Source organism: Astatotilapia calliptera, chromosome 17, assembly GCF_900246225.1.
Source record: "Astatotilapia calliptera chromosome 17, fAstCal1.2, whole genome shotgun sequence".
NCBI lineage: Eukaryota > Metazoa > Chordata > Actinopteri > Cichliformes > Cichlidae > Astatotilapia > Astatotilapia calliptera.
In genome coordinates this window covers 16,287,915-16,304,546 of record NC_039318.1, presented here as the reverse complement: position 1 = coordinate 16,304,546, position 16,632 = coordinate 16,287,915, and the positions used below count along the sequence as shown (strand labels likewise).

The 16,632-nt window shown below is 38.4% G+C and overlaps 1 protein-coding gene across 4 annotated transcripts; it reads left to right on the top strand.

Annotated features, from left to right (window-relative positions):
* The first annotated feature begins 1,662 nt into the window (after positions 1-1,662).
* LOC113008752 (protein NLRC3-like) lies at positions 1,663-15,605 on the top strand. Of its 4 annotated transcripts, none has more exons than XM_026146445.1 (8): positions 1,663-1,722; positions 2,806-2,969; positions 6,799-7,031; positions 7,155-8,937; positions 9,929-10,129; positions 11,259-11,432; positions 13,524-13,697; positions 14,583-15,605. In XM_026146445.1, exons 2-8 carry the CDS (start codon positions 2,842-2,844, stop codon positions 14,590-14,592), a joined length of 2,703 nt encoding a protein of 900 aa, XP_026002230.1. In that variant the 5' UTR covers positions 1,663-1,722; positions 2,806-2,841; the 3' UTR covers positions 14,593-15,605. The 4 variants fall into 4 exon arrangements, with proteins under 4 accessions (XP_026002230.1, XP_026002232.1, XP_026002234.1 ...); XM_026146447.1 differs by having other exon boundaries at positions 13,524-13,701; XM_026146446.1 differs by having other exon boundaries at positions 1,695-1,722; positions 2,831-2,969.
* Positions 15,606-16,632: the final 1,027 nt, after the last annotated feature.

The following is a 16,632-nucleotide window of genomic DNA, read 5'->3' as shown; positions in this document are numbered from 1 at the left end:
AAACTGTCACAAAGGGAATTTGCTGCAGTAGCTAAAAGAAGACCAGAAATGAAAGACAGAAGACAAACTACTAACAACTCAGAACCACAAACATAGCACAGAAATATAGATTTTTCTGGAGGTCAGAACTGGTATTAAACTTTTTCATTTGGGACATTACCGTGTTTGTAATAATCTGAAATGTTTTTGGTTGATACCCATAGAGATACGAAGAGGAGTAATGTTTGTCTGGACAGCAGGTGGCCTTTGTTTTAGGATGTCTTAAAGGATCCGGTCTCTGCCAGTGCATCTCCTCATACAGTGCACTTCATCAGGAGACTTAGAGTAGCTGTGTTGTGGCTGCCATCAGCAGCTGTTATTGAGTTTAAGGTAATTTCATGGTTTTAAGTTACAATAAATACATTAAAAATATTTTATTTTTAATAAATCAATTATAATGTATACATTGTTGGTCTTAAAAAAAAACCCATTTAAAGGTTCTACAAAATGTTTCCAGGGTGGAACCAATGTTCAGTCTGTTGTTCAGGGTTGATGATAATTCCAGTTACACGCCACACTCGGTAGAGGGCAGCAGCATGCTTTCCTTTCTCAATAGGTGGTACAGATTTGGAGAAGGATGCAGTGAAGTTTTTCAGCTGTGGGTACAGAGTGTGCGCTGCAAGATATGTTTTCGTTAACCCCTTCAAGTTAAAAATAAGATGCTTATGTGTCACAGAACTGTTGACTTTATGTTAGTCACGTGTAATACAGAATGTGTCAACATTTTGTAAAGGTCAAATTGTGAATGTTTTTGTATTGTTGAATAATATACTTTATTGTTTACTGTCTATGAGAACGACTTACTTTGAAAATTGATTATTTTATGTTGTTTGTACAGTTCTCACAGCATTGGTTGTGGCACCTGTGTCCAATACATGCCAGTAAAAATAAAGAACGCCTCATGTCCGTTTTTCAACTTGGAGGGAGTTACATGTGTGGAAAGTAAGACTAAAGATCTGATTAAATAATTTCTGAAAACTGGACTTCTGTCTGTGTTGTTTCTTTTTCATTTGACATTTGTAATTTGACAATGACACTCCACTTTACACGACATTTCTAAAGCCTCAACAGACCAACATATTAAAATAGCTTTGACAAATGATGCTGCTGGCACTGGAAAAGCATTCTAAGTGCAGAAATGCACTCTGGACTGGGCAGAGGGCTTGGAGAACCAACATCTCAGTGTGGTGATTCGACTTTCATTCAGGGAGCTGAACCTGAGAAAAACCCTTTTTGGGGTTGCAGCTGTTCTGGATTTAGTAAAGCTCAGATTAATGAGATACAGCTGAAGGTGAATTCATATGATTTTGATCTTATTTTACACATGTCTGAGTCCCACCAAATGCTCATTTTTACATTTCAGTGTGTTCTGTATCACAGAACATTTCATCTCTAAAGTATTTGCACTTGTGTTCATTATGTGCTGATCACTGTGCAGAGGTGAAACTAAAAATGTGAAACCAACTCGACTCACCTACACATTCACATATAGAACAAACACCAGAGAAGTGCAAAAATGTGGTATATCAGGATCATCCGCTCTGTCACACTTGAAATGTAGTCATGCAATATAAACATGACAGAAGGGGGAGGAGCTGTTCTATTCAGGGGAGAAGGAAGCAGAAAATAATCAGTGAGTTCAGACTCAGTTTTGCAGTCACAGAGTGCAAGAAAGAAAACAAGGTGAGTGTTATTGTGCATTTATGTGCCGTCAGAATAATCAGGAAAACTAATTTCTGTCTCAAAAAAGTTATGTGACTCTTCCTCAAGATGGAATAGCAACTCTGAAAGTCATTATGTTAAGTTTTTTAATGAAGTTTCTGGTGTCATATGGACAAAGATGGAGGATTAAAGTTTGGTTGATGATCAGTTCAACAGTTTTCTTCTGATGAGTCAGCTGTTAGAGAAAACAAGGATTTATGAATTAGTGAGATAGAGGATCAGCTAGGATCACTACAGGCTGGAGTGTGTTTGTGAGAGAGTCTGACTGAGAAGGGAGGGAGAGAGTGTTACGTTTTTAGTCTAGGCAAGTAATTAAACGCAACAAGAAGTTTGCCCATTCACACCCCACCCAAGCAAGAACACCAACAACGATACCTTTTAAAGTGCTAAGCACTTTATATTTATATTTATTTACTTCGGCAGTGAGCAATGCCAAAAATAACAAACAAAACTCCCTAGTGGTCCCTACGCTTCCCTACACAAAAATGAAAAAAACCAAACAAAAGACAATTCACTTACCTAGCTTTCTAATGAAAAAAACAGGAGAAAACGTATTCAACAAAAATGGCTTCTCACGCCTACTACGCTGCTGCAGTGAAGGATATATACAAAGTGAACAAAGCGTACGATCGCTACTTGACAAATCTATTTACAGCTATTTACAAAATGGACATAATAACGCCAGACATACACATGAAAACTCTACACTGCAATAAATCAACACACAGGTTCTTGGTTAAGTGGTGGCGGTTCGGGGAGAAGGGCCAGGTGGCTGTCATCCGGTAGTTAAGTACTGGAGGTGATCCATCAATTATCCAATCCGAGGATAGGCAGAGATTCCACCCAGATACCTAGCAGCCACGCCCAGGTGTCCACCTCCTAGGAGAGAAAAGGGGAAAGATACCCACAGCCATCCTCTGGTGGGAGGAGTAACACAAAACAAACACATCACTGGATCATAACAAGAGTTTGTTATATTTCCTGTTCCACCACTTTGGCTGTTGTGTAAACACGATTGCTATGATGCTTTTATTTCCATTGCAGTCAGTATTGCTGGTTTTGCTCTCAGGCTGACTGAAGATGAGTAGTTTGGAGGAAAAGGAGATCAGGGCAGAGTCTCCAGCACCCAGCTGTCTGTCTATGAAGAGTGACCATTCCAAAGATTTTCCTCCAGTCTTCAGTCATGAACCTGGACCCTCAGACACAATGTAAGAGACTGCTTCTACTGTGGATTGAGCTGAATATGATTTGGGTTGTTTCAGTCTTTTTATATTATTTCAGAAGCATTTGTAAGAATTGAATAAGTTAATTGGGCTGAATCTACTCTGGAGAAGGTTATTTTCCATAATATAGGATAACAGAGGATTGCTGTATAATCATTAGTAGCTCATCCTAAAACAAGAAATTATGCTTGAGGATGTAAAATTCATACATAGGATAAATGTACATGCAAAACTATTTTTAGCTGTTTTGCATTTGAAATAACAAAAACTTGTCATGGGATGGTTGTATGGAAGGCAGAGTGAACCATACGCAGCTTTATTAGCTGGCCAAGGCAAATATGTCAACACATAAGGCATTTAAACTGGAGCAAACTGACTGAAAACCGACACTGCCAGATAGATGAGAGAACACATACAGTAATATGAGGGGGGGATCACCAATTGAAGAAAACCAAGGGCTTAAATACACATGAGGTAATAAGTGATGTGATGGAATACACCAGGGAACACAGGAAATAATCGGAGTTATGAGACAGTGGAAGCAAATCTGAACATATGTGAGACAGGCGTTGAACAAAATAAAACAGGAAGTAATGCAAACTAAGAAACAGACATAAGCTTGACACTGGGACGGGACAGTAAACAGAGATGGAGACATTAGAGACTGAGACGACAAAAGGACAAAACACAGAGACAGAGTGGACAGCAAAAACAGGGAACAGACATGAAAACAAACAACAACCAAAACCTGGAAACATAAGCAACAAAACTCTGAGGCTCTCAAAACCTGAACATCACATGAACATAAGTATCTCATAATTCTGAAGAATGAATAACAAGTCCAAAAAAGGTCTCAGAACCATAAGCAAGGTGTTACTTTGTGTGACTCTATAAAAGTTTAGATGTTTCAAAATAAATGTTCTTGTAAACTCTGACCTAAAGTAGCCTGTGATAAACAGAATACTTTGTTTCATCAGATAAAATCATGTAACAAACAGATATTCAAAAATTGTAATGTTCAGAAGAAGTAAAGTTGATATAAAAATCTTACACAAGTAATGAAATATATCTATTGTTACATTACAGGAAATGTAATGGAACAATCACTTTTGACAGGAAAAACTTAATTGTTTAACATGAAATCAACACAACATTAGTGGTAAATACTTAGGACTTGCTACTGAGCTATAACACGTTGGCAGCTGTAGCTCAGACGGTAGCAGAAATCACCTGCTATTTGGAAGGTTGGTGGATCAATCTCTGCTGCTTCAGTCTGGATGGCAAATATCCTTGGGCAAGATACTAATACTGAGTTGTTCTCCATGCCAATACATCGATCCAGACACAGACATAAAAATTTGGATCACCTCTAATTTAATGTTTCTAAATTCAGATTAAACTAGGGTTACTGTACTTGGCCCTAAAAGATTTAGAAATAGGTAAAGATATCGTCTTTTAATGTCATTGCCTGGGCTTCCCTAACACTGGAAAATCTGAACAAAGTCATTTTTGTTCAAAATATGTCTTTCAGTTTACAAATTTGTAGGACTGCTTTCCTCGATTTGCACAGTATCTCTAAAATTAGAAACGTCCTGTCTCAGAGTGATGATGAAAAACTAGTTTATGCATTTATTACATGTAGGCTGGACTATTGTAACTCATTATTACTGGGCTGTCCTAAAAACTCCCGGAAAAGTCTTCGGTTAATCCAAAAGGCTGTAGTGAAAGTATTGGCACGGACTAGAAAGAGAGAACATATTTCTCCTATATTGGCTTCAAGCACAGTTATACCAAGTTTCTTTTTATACACTTCAGCTCGGCATTCAACAATCATCACTAAAAGACTGATAGCAGAACTAATTAACCTTGGCCTCCCACATATTAATCCACATCTGTATGTGGTTTAAGGACTTCCTCAGATACTGCCCACAGAGTGTGAAAGTAGGGCCTCACCTCTCTCGTCGACACTCAGTCTTAACATTGTCTCAGGGGAAGAAACTGTGAGTCTGGAGGTGTGGTACCTGATTGACCTGAGGCGCTGACCAGACGGCAGCAGGTCTCTACACATTTAGGTTAAAGCTCTATCATGAAAACAAGACGAACTGTATGTCTTTGGGAGAGCATGCAAACTCCATACATCCCAGCCTGATGGTGGAATTGAACACAGTTCTTGCTGTGAGGCAACAGTCCTAAACACTGTGCCACAGTGTGTTCCCGGTGCCAGAATAACAGGATTCAGCCCCATAAAACCAACCCTGACAGAGTTACAGGTCAGTGCCCAAAACCGGTAACATGCAAAAGAAGAAATGTCTCACTTGTGGTGTGGTGGTCAGAGGAGTTATGATTAAATTTGAGACAATGACATCCAGAAGAGTTTAACCTTGAGGAAATATAATTATGAAATATAATTATGTGTTTAAACAAACTCACCAAAAGGCGGCAAAAGTTTGAAAATACGCCCAAGGTGCTGTAAAACAAAAGTAGCGTGAAAAAAAACACAAAAATAAAAACAAAACAAGAAAATAAAAAATCACGAAAGAATAATAGGACTAGGCTCAATGCTCACAGTCATACAGCAAAAACTACTAAAATCTACTCCAGGCATACAATATTAAAATTTCTCCCATACACACGCTTTAAAAGAAAAAAAAAAGTTAGTGAATAGTGATATACCCACCACTTGATAACTGTCAGCTGCACCGGTGATGGTCATTGTAACGCTTAATTTTAGCTTCAAACACTCAAAAAGAAATTCCAATGTTTTCATGAAGGGCAACTATTAGTGGACAGATGATGGTCGATTCGATAAATTCAGAAATTGTCAGGTGTAACTGTCCCAATCCTGGGTCTGGTGACCCAGTGTTTGTATTTTTGGTTTAGTATTCTTTGATTATTGTTATTCATGATTTTGGTTTTCCGTCCCTTAGTGTTTATCTCACCTGTGCATAGTCTCTGTTCCTGTGTCTACTCTGTGCCTTTCCTTTGTCCAGTGTTTCATCTAGTCACTCTTGTCTCTGTATTCCCTGTCTCCCCAGTCACTTTGTTAAGCTTCGGTCTTAAGTCTGAGTTTTGGTCTGTGTGTTTCTCTTTTTATTTTGATAGTTCCTTGTCCTGTGTTCAGTGTATTCAGTTTTTCTTCCTCCGTAACTTGTTATGTAAGATTAGCCCAGCTGTATTTCCCTCCTGTTTCCCATTCCCTCATTTTGACCTTGTTTTATTTAGGCCTTGTGTTTTGCTCTGTTCGTTGTTGTATGTTTCTCTGTTTTACTCCTGTGTTAATCATTCTAGTTAACTCCTGGCTCCAAATTTCTCTGTTTAGTGTTTTTCAAGCTCCCTAGTTTTTGTTTCCCATTTAGGTTAAGTTTTGTATTTTTGTCGCTTGGATGTTTACAGCAAATAAAGCAGCCTCTTTGAGTTTATCCCCATGTGTGCCTTGAGTCCTACACTTGGGTCCACATCCTGCCTGCCACATCAATAACCCTGACAGAAATTTTCAATTAATAATCCCATGAAACAGTGGTGTTACTGGTTACAGTTTAAAATCTTTAAGATGTTAAGCCTTCTCAGATTCTGGAATTTATTTTTTTGGTACAAAAATGATTTCAAGAAAATAAAATACAATAAAGTAATTTTGTTTGGAGTCAAAATAGACCAGAAATAAAAGATGCTGAAGGAGAGACTACTAGGTGCTCAGAACTATAAACATGCCAAAGTTTTTTTTTTTTCTAGAAGCCAGTGCTGGTTTTAAACCTTAGTATTTCTTTTATGCCAGTGGTTTGTATTGGTCAAAATAAATTTTCATTGTCATTCACAGAGAGAAGGGAAGTCATGCTTGTGTGGAGGAGCAGCTGTGCTGCTGTGTTTTGTGTCAGGATGTCCTGAAGGATCCAGTCTCTACCAGCTGTGGACACTGGTTCTGCAGACAGTGCTTCACCTCATACTGGGACCAGGCTGCTTCATCGGGAGACTCCCCCTGTCCCCATTGTGGAGAAAAATCCAGTATCAGAGCTCGACTCCAGACTACCAGTCAGAGTAGCTGTGAACAAAGTAAGTCTGAACCTCTGTGTGCTGTTGGACTAATTTCTGAAAGCTGGATTTCTTGTTGATTTGTTTAAGTATTAGAGATATTTTTATGTTCTTTAGTTTCACAGTTTTTTTTCTTTTTTCCAGCAATTGCAGGTTTGCAGGAGGTTTTAGATGAACATAAGATCAGTTTGAAGAGGAGATATGAACATGTGAGTGAAGGAACTGATGAAAAACGAAATGGAATTCTTCTCAACAACATCTACACTGAACTCTACATCACAAAGGGACAGTGTGAAGAGATTCATAACCAACATGAGGAGAGGCAGCTGGAGATAGCTTCCAAAAAGAAGACTCTTGATGACACTCCAATCAGATGCCAAGACATTTTTGAAGCCGTATGTGACCAACAGAGACCAATTAGAGTGGTTCTGACAAATGGCGTAGCTGGCATTGGAAAAACCTTCTTAGTGCAGAAGTTCACTCTGGACTGGTCAGAGGGTTTGGAGAACCAAGACATCAGTGTGGTGATTCTGCTTTCATTCAGGGAGCTGAACCTGATCAGAGATGAGCAGTACAGTCTTCTAGAGCTGCTCCATATTTTTCATCCAGCATTACAGAAGGTCACAGCAGAGAAGCTCGCTGTCTGTAAACTTTTGCTCATATTTGACGGCCTGGATGAAACCAGACTTTCATTGGATTTCATCAACAGAAAGCTTGTGTCTAATGTCACACAGCAGTCATCAGTCAGTTTCCTGCTGACAAATCTCATCGAGGGGAATCTGCTTCCCTCTGCTCTCATATGGATAACTTCTCGACCTGCAGCAGCCAATCAGATCCCTCCTGATTATATTGACAGGATGACAGAAGTACGAGGCTTCACTGACACCCAGAAGGAGGAGTACTTCAGAAGGAGATTCAATGATGAAGAGCTGTCCAGCAGAATCATCTCCCACATGAAGACATCCAGGAGCCTCCACATTATGTGTACAATCCCAGTCTTCTGCTGGATCACTGCTGCAGTTCTGGAGCACATGTTGACTACAGAGCAGAGGGGAGAGCTGCCCAAGACCCTGACTGACATGTACTCACATTTCCTGCTGGTCCAGACAAAGAGGAAGAAGAACAAGTACCTCGAGGGACGTGAGACAAGTCCACAGGAGCTGATGGAGGCTGACAGGGAAGTTCTCCTGAAGCTCGGGAGGCTGGCCTTTGAACAAATGGAGAAAGGAAACATCCTGTACTACCAAGAAGACCTGGAGCAGTGTGGTCTGAGTGTCACAGAGGCCTCAGTGTACTCAGGAGTTTGTACAGAGATCTTCAAAAGAGAGTGTGTGATCTTCCAGAAACCAGTCTTTTGCTTTGTTCATCTCAGCATCCAGGAGTTTCTGGCTGCTGTCTACATGTTCCACTGTTACAACAACAAAAAGACAGAGGTGCTGCAGGACTTCCAGGAAAAAGACATCTCATCTTTGGATGTCTTTTTGAATAGAATCATGGAAAAATCTCTTAAAAGTGAAACTGGCCACCTGGACCTGTTTGTTCGCTTCCTTCATGGCCTGTGTTTGGAGTCCAACCAACAACTTTTAAAAGGCCTAATGGGTCAGACAGACAATATTCCAGAACACATTGAGCTAATCATCATTAACTTGAAGAAGATGAACATACTTAATGTTTCTCCTGACAGAAGCATCAACATCTTCCACTGTCTGATAGAGATGAACGACGTCTTAGTATATCAAGAAATCCAAAAGTTCCTGAAGTCTGAGAACAGATCAGAGAACCTCTCTGAGATTCACTGCTCAGCTCTGGCCTACATTCTGCAGATGTCAGATGAGGTTCTGGATGAGTTGGACCTGGAGAAGTACAACACAACAAAGGAGGGACATTTAAGACTGATTCCAGCTGTGAGAAACAGCAGAAAGGCTCTGTGAGTCCAGATGTGATTGTAAATCAGTTTACATTAGTTGTATAGTTTATCAGATATTCTCACTACAATATTCCCAATGTTATTCTTATACTTTTACACTTTTCTTCTTACTTCCCATACATTACATTTCAGTTTGATCTTCTCACACATCTGGAGCTGATTCAAAAACTGTGAAAATATTTATTTATAATGAAAGATTATTCTAATTATTTCATTTTGTCAGTAGCTTAAAATTTTTGAAGCCGTTACTGAGTGTCGCAGTTATTTGGTTTCAGTAATATAAATGAAATCAGTAAAGTTATTCAGTAAAATCAGCTCAAGAGCAATATTTTTATAAAACTTGTAAGAACCAACATGAGACACCATGAACTACTGATCATGTGAGATCAGTAGTTCATGATCTAACAACATCTTTCTGATTACATTATGTTGAAAAATATTCAGCCCTACTGAATTATTAATTGTGTTTGTGCTGAACAAATTTTTCAGAAGTTAAAAATAATGCTGGGAAGCATTATTTAAGGAAGTAAGCACAGTCATATGTCATCCACATTGAAATATTTCATTATGTTTATATTTAATGAAGTTCAGGTCTGATACTGTTGAGTTATTCGTTTTATTCCTATACCACGCGACAACAGATTCTAAATGTTTCAATTGTGGATTTGAAGCTGAAGCAGTGGGTGAGTGCTTATCCCATTCATATGCAGATTAGGAATGAATGGGAAATCTCTCTCCTAGGCTGGGTAGGGCACACTCTACGCAAACCTCCAACCAACATCATAAAGCAGGCTGGAACCCCCAAAGCAAGCGAAAGAGAGGCTGCCCAAGAAACATCTGGCGAACTATTGTTTAATGTCAGCCAGATCAGGTTAGCTGAACCACTGGTGTCATAAAGCAAAATGCCAAACAGAAACTGCTTCTTATTAAATTTAGGGAGTAATCTAAAGTGTCTTCTTTATAATAACATGTTTTCTCCTCTACATCACAGACTTTGTAAAGCTTGGCTCTCAGAGACTCACTTTGAAATTTTGGGCTCAGCTCTGATGTCCAACCCCTCCCATCTGACAGAGCTGGACCTGAGCTTCACCCCCCTGCATATTTTGAGTGGAAACAACTCTTTGCAGCATTCAGCAATGAAACCATTGCTTGCTGGTCTGGAGAGTCCACACTGTAGACTGGAGACTTTGAGGTCTGTTCAGTTAAACTTTTCTTTCTAGGATATTAAAGTTGCTGGAACTATTAAATAATCCCATTATAACATAAATTAGTCTAAGTCTGTTAGCCTCAACCAACTAACCAACCCAGTGATGTAACATTCTGTACTGACTGAAGATGGCGCTAAATATGTTTCGAGCACTTTAAATTTAAGCACTCTTAAATCCAGCTTCACAGACAGTGTCACATTTATGTCACCTTTTGAATGCAGGGCTCAATGGTGTAAATTAGCCTATATATGTGTAGTGTTTCAGTGCCCTTCAAGGTTAAGCAATAGTCCAAAGAAGGAGAACACTTTGTCACAGTGTGCAGTCGTGTTTAGGTAGACGCTAACTTGTTTAATGCATTTCTAAAGCATCACTGACATGTTTTGGTCAGTTAAAACTGTTCTTACCTTTGCCAAATCTTTATATTTTGCTGTACTTGAATCCTTCGTTGTAGAGGAACTAAACACAAGTAACAATTTTATTAGATATATATTGGTAAAACTTTTGCTGCTACTATTCTTCTGTAGTTTTATAGTAGAACTGTGTTGAATGAGCTACTTACATTGACCTTTACTGAGAAAACTTTTATTCCGTCTATTTTATTTTTGTAGTGAATTATATCCTGCTGCTACTGCATGTACTGGTTATAGAATTATTTTTAATAACAGAGAGAGAGAGACCCACAGATTTTGTATTTTGGAGAGAGTGGGCCTCTGTGCACATTAACTGTGTAGATCTTAGAAAAAAGGATTATAGATATTGACACTGCTGGTCCTCAGACTTTCAAAACAATCATATAGCTGCTGCAGGTATTGCCACACATAATGCGCAGCCACTAGCCAGATCTCAACCACTGGGAGTCCCAACTCCTCCTCCTGGAGCATATCTGGTTTCTGCTATGAACACGTGTATTTATTCCACTGCAGTGAGAGGCACCCAATCAGTGCTTTTTGGTGACAAGAGGCACTGATTGATGCCAGATACGACTTTAAAAGCTTTCACATCCCCCAGTAACTCAGTTATTATTGCTGGCTCTTTTACCTAGTGCTAAAAGTGATTTGTCTCAAATTATTGCAAAATATTGTGATTAAGGAAATTTTGTTATTCTTTATTCAGACTGAAGTGCTGCAGGTTGACAGAGACTGCATGTGCTGCTCTGGTCTCTGCTCTAAAGTCCAACCCATCCCATCTGAGAAATCTGGACCTGAGCAAAAATGATGTGCAGGATTTAGGAGTGAAACACATTTGTGTTTTTTTGGAGAGTCCACACTGTAAAGTGGAGACGCTGAGGTCAGTTGCCTGTTAGCATTCTCTTAGAATTTATGATTAATATGAAGTTGTTTCTATTCTAGGAGTATATTGTTTAGTCTTTTGGGTATAGTATTATTTTCCTCTCCTTCTGAATTCTGTTTTCCATGTTTCTAGCTCTTATTTCCTTGTTTGATTATAATAGTTTCCTTTCGTGTGTAATCTCTCCTAGTTTTATCTTTGTGTTTTGTCCTTAGCATCTTCGGTGTGAAGTCAGTTTTGTCTTCATATTTGTTTTCCCTTTCTGTCTTTCTCTTTCTGTCCCTGTGTTTTCTTATTTCTTGTCTTATTTTGTGAGTCCCTCATCTCATGTGCTTTGTGTTCAGTTTTGCTTCCCCTTGTCTCATCATTTAGATTCTGTTCACCTGTGTCTTATTTTCCCCAGCTGTGTCCTTTCTCGCTAACTATGTCTTGTGTTTATTTAAACACCCAGTTTTCCTCAGATCCTTCTTTCATTCTCCCACATGCTGTGTATTCCTGTTTTCTGTTGGGTCCCTTTAGTCTCTAGTTTTGGTTTTGGTTTTCTATGAGTTCCAGCAATTGACCTGTCTTTTGAGTTTGCTTGTTGTCTCTGGAGTCATGCTTATTGGGGCCTAAATCTCCCTGCCACACAGTGAACAAACATGGATACGAATGTTTCATGCACAAATCTTTAATTTATCAATATTTTCATAGTTTAATTGGTTTGTTCTTTAGGAAAATAGTCCCCCTGACCTTGCATATGAACAAATGACAGCCTTACTGCTTTTTCAATTTAAACATGATGAACGAGCCATCACTACTGTTACTAATAATAACAACAATGATTACAATTATTATTTTTATTCCCTTTGGTCATTGTTTACTATTTTCCAAAACACCATATGCCATTAAATGAAAAATAAAAGGAATGTAAAGAAAATAAAATGCAATTGTGGTGACCCACTAGAGGACTCCACTTACACCCAAGCTGAGAGGAAGGATTCTGCTGTGTTTGGGCGCAATATGCTCAGTTCATGTTTGGAGGTGAAAAAAGTTGGAATGTAAAACCAGAGCTCCTGTGTCGTGTGTCACATGCCTCCATACAATCACTAAGGGAATGACCACTCTTCAAAGGAAAAAATGAATTAAATTGAATTGAATGAAATCAAACATTTCCCAATATACAAATGTGGCAAGAACAAAACAGGCCAATACACAGGTTTCAATGATCCAACAGTAATTTTGCATGGTAACAAACTTCTTCAGCAGGTTAAAACATTTCCAACATTTCCAAGCAAATATTATTAAATGAGGCCACTGACGGGAACAGCAGACATCTCAGTGCTTAACTCATCATTTATAAAGCATTAGTTCTCCTTAGGATGTATTTTATAAACACATAAAACATAAATGTTATTCTTGATTAATGAACTTATATATAACATGTTCATGGTATCATAAGTGATTAACAAAGTATTTAGATGCATGCACACACACACAAATGTTTGCAGCTGAGAATAAATATTTCTATGTTCTGTATCTCTTTGTGCTTTGTCTATGTCATTTTCCTGTTGTGGACATAGCTTAGACTTGTTTGAGTCTTAAGGTACTTTAATTTTCATTTTTAAATTCTTTTCTAAAGAGAAAGCACATTATTCCTATATTGGCTTCTCTTCATTTACTCCCTGTTAAATCTAAATTTAAAATTGTTCTCATCACATACAAGGGCAAGAATGAGCAGGCTCCATCGTATCTTAACGACCCTATATTACCATATCATCACATTAGAGCACTCTAATGGTGTGTGTGTTTGTGTGTGTGTGTGTGTGTGTGTGTGTGTGTGTGTGTACTTTGTTAATCAGTTATTGAGACTTTCTAAATGATAACGCCAACACATTATATATAAGCTTATTAATCAAAAGTAAACATTTATATCTGTATTTATAAATGACATATTAAGGAGAAGTAATGCTTTAAAACTGAATTAGGCACTTGCTAATGCTTTACTAATATTTAATAGTGTTTGACTTCACAAAACTGTTTAAACATTGATATTGATTCTTCAGATCACTGACAGAAAGACAACAGTTTCTTCTTTTATTCTTTATGCAGCTTGAGTAACTGCAGTTTGTCGGAAATCAGCTGTGCTGCTTTGGTCTCTGCTCTGAAGTCCAACCCGTCCCATCTGAAACATCTGGACTTAAGGGAAAACAACCTGCAGGATTCAGCCATGAAAGAGCTGTCTGATCTTGTGAAGTGTCCACACTCCAGACTGGAGGATCTGAAGTAGGTAGAGGTTTCGGTCCAATTGCTTTCAGCAGTACCGTTTCAATTCAGGGTTGCTTTCTTTGAAGAACCCAGTCTATGTAAGCTGGGTGCTTCAAACACCGCAACCACTGAGAAAGCCAGAAGTGAGCAGCTATTAAATGATGATTTAGCCTATAAAGTGCTGCTCAGGTTCCCTTTCAACCATGACACTACCCACTAGAAGCATTTTGTACTTCAGTGTCATACAGAAATGACAGCATAATCTTAATTTTTTTTAATTTGACTTACTTTTACTGAGATGTTTCATAGGTATGTGGTGTATCAGAGGCTGATTCTCCTTCACCCAAACATGCCATATCATAACTGCCCTAAGTCAAATAGAAAAAACGTTAAACCAGGCTGATTTTTGCCACATGGGTCTAACAGGACAGAGAAGATACAAACATATAGCATCCTTATAAAACAGAGGTCACTAACAGGCGGACCGCGGTCCAGATCCAGACCCACAAGGTGTCCCATACAGGCCAGGACCTACAGCCAAAACAGAAGTTTATGATTAAACACCTGGCGTGGTGAAAAATGGAAAAAATGGAACGTAAAAAAAAGAACAAAGGGTGAATACCTGACAAAGTGCTTGTGCAATAATGAAGCTTTCAGGATTCAGCATTTCATTTTCACTGTGGAATTGAGTGAAATCTACAGTGGAAACAGACTTCATGCTAAAGGTCTCTGTAGTGAGACTCTGAAGTGTATGAGCTTCGGGATTAGCAGGTTCACTCCAACATGTTAACATAGGGCACGAGAGGAAGACAACTGTGTTACACAGCTGTTCCAGTGCCTCGCTTTTTATACTGGATGTGCTAAATCACTGACTTGGGTATTATTTATTTCTTCTCTCTACAGATGGAAGTGATGGTAAGATGGGGTGTATGCTGAGAGAGGATAAGTTATTTTCTGATGATCCCGAGAAGCTGAGATTCCAGAAACTTGTATGTAGAGACAGTCTGCCAGGGCATGTTACTGTGCGCTCCTTTGCCCAAACAGTTCCACTGTCAGAAACAATTCACAGTACACTATCATCCCTGTGTGTCGTCTGGATCAGAGCATCATTTGTGGATCTGGACTGCTCTGTCTTTTACATACTTTTTGCCGACACATTGGGACACCAATCCTTCTGCTCCAATAGAGACACAAAAGCTCTGGGTTTGAGTAATTGAAAACCAAAATTTACACTGAAATGCAAAATTTTAATCTTTAAATTATACCAGTGTTTATTTCTCCTCTGTATCAAATTAATTAAATTGATGCAGATTATTTAAACTGCCATATATTCTAGGATACTGACACTTAGAAGTAATTATAAGGGGAAAAATTGTGTTAACCAAAGGCCAAATTGTGTCTTTACACTTGTAGTGTAAAATAAATTTTGTTGCGATTTTAAAGTTGTAAGCTTAAATCTGTTTTAAGCCCTGAAATCTTCAGATGGATGTCTGCTCTTGAAGCTATGATGGCTCAAAAATGTAAGAATAAAAACGAAGTACCAAATTTAGACCCCTCCTTTTGTACTTGGATTGCCTGTGACTCTGAAAAGATAAAAGTATCACATGCCTTCATTAAATATTATATTACTCTATAAATACATCAGTTGATTTTGACAGGATCAGGTGGGAGCTTTTCTTCCTGTTGCAAACAGGAAGCACCAACAGAACAAAAAAAGGTTAAATTCCACCTGTAATAACTCACAGCCTATTTTCACCAGCATAGATCAAAAGAATAACACTTATTTAAACTCGCAAATAACTTGTTCTATCACAGTTGTGAAACTTTCTATAAATACTTGTTGGTATGTTGAAAACCAACCAATGTTATAGTGAGACCTGCAAAGCTATATTTAAAAGCCATGATATTCTTTTGGAGAGTTTCTGCCAAGATGCCTAAACCCATTCAGCCAAAGAATCATAGCGACAAAGCTGAATGCATTTTACTGACCGTTCTCAAGTTTATCAGCTAATGTTCAAGTCAAGTCAAGTAGCTTTATTGTCATTCCAAACATGTGTGCTGGTACAGTACACAGTGAAACGAGACAACGTTCCTCCAAGACTGTTGTGCTACATATGGCATATAACAGACAATCAACACAGAACTACATAAATTGCAATGTGCAAAAATGGCAAAAAAAAAAAAAAACGAAACAAAGACAGTTCAACACCAGACAGAAGAGAACAATATAGACACAAGACAGTGCAGATACAAGACACAACAGTGCAATAGAAATGTGCAAAAGACTGAGTATTGTGCAAAAAGTCACTTGGTGTATGAAGGTGTGTGTGTGTAAGTGCTTGGTAGTGACGTGTATGATCTCTCTGCGGTAGAGTATCAATTCCTGTGCCTGTTACAACACACAGAGGTGTTTGTGTGAAGCCAATTTAATTAAAACTAATAGATAACGCCTTATTTCATATCATCATGTGCTGTATCTGAAGCATACTCTCTGTTTATTCATAATAATAAAAATAATAATAATAATACATTTTATTTGAATGTGCCTTTCAGAACATACAAGGACAGTGTACACATCAGAGAAATAAAAAGCAAGCATAAAAGCAGGCGGTTTACAAAATCACAAAGGATAAAATAGATTTAAAATAGCGGAATGGAGAAGGCTATGTGGGATAAGTTATTTTGAACAGGTGAGTTTTGAGTCTAGACTTAAAGAGAGAAAAGCAAGTGATATTTCTTATATCAGGAAGTAGGGAATTCCAAAGTCGAGGCGCAGAGCAGCTGAAAGCCCTGCTCCCCATAGCGGCAAGACGGGGAGAGGGAACAGAGAGAGAAAGCAAAGAAAAGGATCTAAGGGATGGTGATCTGAATCAAATCAGAGGGGAGAGCTGATGAATAGCTTTAAATGTATACAAAAGTATTTTAAAATTAATGCAATATTTGACCGGGACCC

Bases quoted from the DNA above. Each gene is read 5' to 3' on its own strand.
- LOC113008752 (XM_026146445.1), top strand. From the start codon at position 2,842: ATGAGTAGTTTGGAGGAAAAGGAGATCAGGGCAGAGTCTCCAGCACCC. The intron at 8,938-9,928 runs GTGAGTCCAGAT...TCTACATCACAG, and splicing joins AGAAACAGCAGAAAGGCTCT to ACTTTGTAAAGCTTGGCTCT. The intron at 10,130-11,258 runs GTCTGTTCAGTT...TTCTTTATTCAG, and splicing joins TGTAGACTGGAGACTTTGAG to ACTGAAGTGCTGCAGGTTGA.